Source organism: Apaloderma vittatum, unplaced genomic scaffold, assembly GCF_000703405.1.
Source record: "Apaloderma vittatum isolate BGI_N311 unplaced genomic scaffold, ASM70340v1 scaffold10209, whole genome shotgun sequence".
NCBI classification, from domain to species: Eukaryota; Metazoa; Chordata; class Aves; order Trogoniformes; family Trogonidae; genus Apaloderma; species Apaloderma vittatum.
In genome coordinates, this window is record NW_009734599.1 from 1 (window position 1) to 3,904 (window position 3,904).

Consider the following 3,904-nt stretch of genomic DNA (forward strand, 5'->3'; position numbering starts at 1 on the left):
TGTTGCTTTCTGAGAGGGACTGAGCAATCCCACCACCCCTTGCAAAGAGATTGGACCAGTCTGGGCTCTCTGAAAGCACAGCCCATGCCTGTATTTCCCATCTTCTACTCTCTCTTTTGGCTCTTGTGTCCTTGTTCTCTTGGGCTCCCCTGGGCTGTGAGTCCCACCAAGCCAGCCTAGGCAGGACCTGATGGCCCTGAATATCTTCACCTGGGATCTTTACCGCAGTCTTGTAGTACACACTCATGTCAGCTCCTCCTACACTTGCAATGGGACTTCTACTCTGAGTGACCCTTCTACACTCTTTTGACTCATTAAAGTTCTGCTGCATCCCAGCCTACGCCTCTGTGTCATCCTTCTCCCTGTAGATGCTCTCCCAAGATGCCCAGGAGGAGAGAAGTTGCTCAGGGATGGTTCTGGGAGGGGAGCGTTGGGGATGGCTGTGCAGTGGCACAGACTTGCATTGAGAAAGCACAGTCACACATCTCTTCATCCTCCCATCCCTTTGGCAATGGTGAAGGCTCCAGATGTCTCCAGCACAGCCCAGGGCAATGCTCTCCTCACTCTTGAAGGGGCTGTTTCCACAGATGGACAGACCATACAGTGGCAGTTAAAAATCCTTCTTGTGGTGAGTTAACACGGTCTGGATGTCACAATGCTGGGCACATAGTTTCCATCTTATCGATTAAATTAACAGGGATGTGACAAGGTCCATCTTTCCATTTTACTCCTAACAAATGTGTCTCTTCTGCAGGTCCTTTGACCTTGAACTTTTTATGGATGATCTACCCTTCAGAAGAATTAGAATTCTTCTTTTGCCCTTCCCAAACACTTCTTTGGCTTCTTTGCCTCATATGACAGGGCAACAAAATGCACTACTAAACTGACAGTCTTCTTGCACAGTCCCTTGTTAGCAGCTATCTTTCCCCTCAGTTCATGTACCCAGTCTTCCACCTTTAAAGTGGGCTCGCCATCCCACCTGGTCATGCAGGAAGCACTAGAGAGGGCTACCAACCGTGGTCCTGAGTTTTCCATTACTGCTCACCACAGCAGGAGGGTATTGACTCCATGGTTGCCCCTCAAGATGAGGTGTTGCCCTGTGGGGTCAGAGTAGAAGTGAGATATTGTTCAAAATACCAGAGACATGAAGATGCTCTCTTCACAGTTGCTGAATTGAAATCTGGGCAATATGTTTCTCCCAACTTGTTAGAATGTGACACTGGTGCCCTTTGGATGAACTTTTTCACATGGACTGTACACACAGGGCATTATCTGGACCTCTGGCAACCTTGTTCTCAGTGAGGTCACTTCCAGAACCTTCTCTCAGGTACTGGATGCCTTTCTAAGCAGTAGTCCTCCTTCCATGATAATTCACAAGATCTTACTTGAACACATATCTTGCCCTCACACTTGACAGGACACTGCTCCAGAGACTGCAATTATTTGTGACTTTTGCATTTTCCCGGCCAAACCCTCGGTCCCTAGTGATGAATACCAGCCATTGAGCTTCCTTGCCTTTGAATTTCTGGCTGTTGACCCCACTCTTACACCACCAGAGTTGATAGGCAGCAGGCAGGTGAGCAATCATCTGCCTTCTACCTGTAATCATTCCACAACTCTTCAAGTTGTCCCAAGGTCAGGGATTGATTACTTCAAGTCCCTTGTGTGATTTCTCTCACTCCTTTCTCTCACATCTCTGCTGAAACAACAGCTTTCCTATCAAACTCCTCATTCCCTCCTCACTCCTTCACTAATCAAGACAGATACATTCATCTTACTGTCCCTATCACAACCATGGTGTTCTCAGATGTGCTGTAGGTCTCTGCCTCACCTTCTGTATTCCTAGATGTAGTTTGAATCCCTGCATTAGTCAGGGAATTCACAGAGGTAGTTTGCATCTCTGTCTTAATCACAGTCCTCCGGTGTTACTGAAGTGTGGCTCAACAGGCACAGGTCAAGCTCCAATACCGTGCTAAAAGCCATCACCCAGGGACCAGTCTCCTCATGGCCTGTTTCACTCTTGCCACATCCGTAAATTGTCTCTTCTTCACTCCAGCGTGACAGCCAATTGCACAAGCCCCTCAACAGCCAACAAGGTTAATGAATAGGTTTAAATACCTCTTGAAAGAGCAAACAAGGACCTCGGGAATTTGTGCAACAAAACAAACCCATGTTAGTCCCTGATGGGCAGAGGGAGGTGCATTCTCTCACCCTCTCCACAAGACGGCTTCCCCAGCACAGGAAGGACCTCAACACCAGGGCAAAGCCCACAGCCTCACCTTCCCTTACCATCTTCCCAGCCTCAGCCAAAAAAAACATAAGCAGTGCAGCAATCAAACTATCTGACCCCTTCACAAGCCTTCCCATTAGTAACTACCACAGCTACAGTGTGCTCAGCTCAAAACAATGAGACAATGACTCAAACTCCATGTGGAACACCAGGAGAAAACCAACTTGATAATGAATGTCTCCCTGCCCCCCACCTACTCTTTTTCCTCAGCATTTTCACTGACTGTGATGTCACATTCTATGAAATAACCCTTTCGTCAGTCTGGATCCCAACCTCCTGCCTTTTGAAGACATTGTAGGGAGACAGGATTGCTGGTGTGCAAGCACTGACCAGCACTGCCCGATCATTCCTGTTTTATCAACACCATGTCAGCTACAACTGCAAAGACACATCAGGAGGGCTAATAAGGTGGAACTGAACTCCATCCTAGGAAGAACCTACAAAATGATCTGCTAACACTGCTCATTCATTCCCAAATATCTCTTTCCTGAATCACTCTTGAGTAGGGTCTCTCTTTCTTGGCATCTTGATTAAGTGCAGAGAAAAGGATGACACAAAGACATGGACTCAGATGCAGCTGAACTTTAATTAGTCAAAACAGGGAAATGAGGTTGCCCTGAGTGGCCATTCCAGTGAAGGGAGCAGCAGAAGCAGCGAGGAGTCAGAGCCTGATGGTTGTGATGTAGATCCCATCAGGTGTCCATGTACCGCCTGCAGGAGTCACAGCCCTCAGAAACACAAGAGAAGACAGACACAAAAGCCAAAGAAGAGAGTGGAAGAAGGGAAAAGCACACACAGGCTGTGCTTTCAGAGAGCTGAGGGTGGCCTTGTCCCTTTGCAAGGGGTGATGGTCTTGCTCAGCTTATCTGAAAACTACAAGCCGATGGTCCATCACCAGCACAATACAATCTTGTGAGTCTCTATGGGGTTTTCCCCAAGGCCTTTTCCAGCAGCTTTAACAGGGGAGGCACCTCCTGCCACAGTAGCGACCACCAATGCCAGAGAGGCCAAAGCCCCCAGAGTTGATGGGCACTCCCTCCGAGCTCAGGATGCTGCCAACGGCAGCAGAGGTGGAGTTGCCCACGGCGGTGTTCTGTGGGAAGGAGCTGAGGATGGGTCCGGGCAGGGTCACCACCACAGGGGAGGGCTGGATGACGACTCTGGAGTCCTGGCACTGCTGGACACAGGGCTCATTGCAGCTGTTGGCCAGCGGTGCAGCTGTTGGCCAGCGGCGTTGGGCCGCAGGGCTGGCAGGGCAGGCACGGGTTGTAGCAGGACATGTCTTGGAGCTCAAGTTGCACCTGGAAAAAAGAGTAAGAGGGAGCAGAAGGTGAGGGGCTGGTTAGGAGCATCCTTTTGTGTCAGAACAACATAGGCAGGGCAAGAGCTGGAGATATGAGATGAAGGGCTTTTTGTGGAGCCTCACAGAATTCTCCTTCCCCTCAGTTCAGAAAAGCCCTGCCATGAGACACTAATTCCAGGGAGTTTCCCAGTAAGCCCATAGCTCAGAAGCCACCTTAGCAGAGCCTCAACTTCTCGCCATAGAGCAATTTCTACCCCCTTCCCATGACAAGCTGTTGCAAGATACAGTGTTGAACAAAGGGTCAGACATGA

The 3,904-nt window shown here is 49.3% G+C and overlaps 1 protein-coding gene across 1 annotated transcript; it reads right to left on the bottom strand.

Annotated features, from left to right (window-relative positions):
- Positions 1-3,245: 3,245 nt before the first annotated feature.
- On the bottom strand, positions 3,246-3,570 carry LOC104269874 (feather beta keratin-like). The gene is given in 2 exon segments (XM_009876340.1): positions 3,246-3,503; positions 3,505-3,570. Coding segments are annotated over 2 exon segments (324 nt in total).
- Between the last annotated feature and the right edge of the window lie 334 nt (positions 3,571-3,904).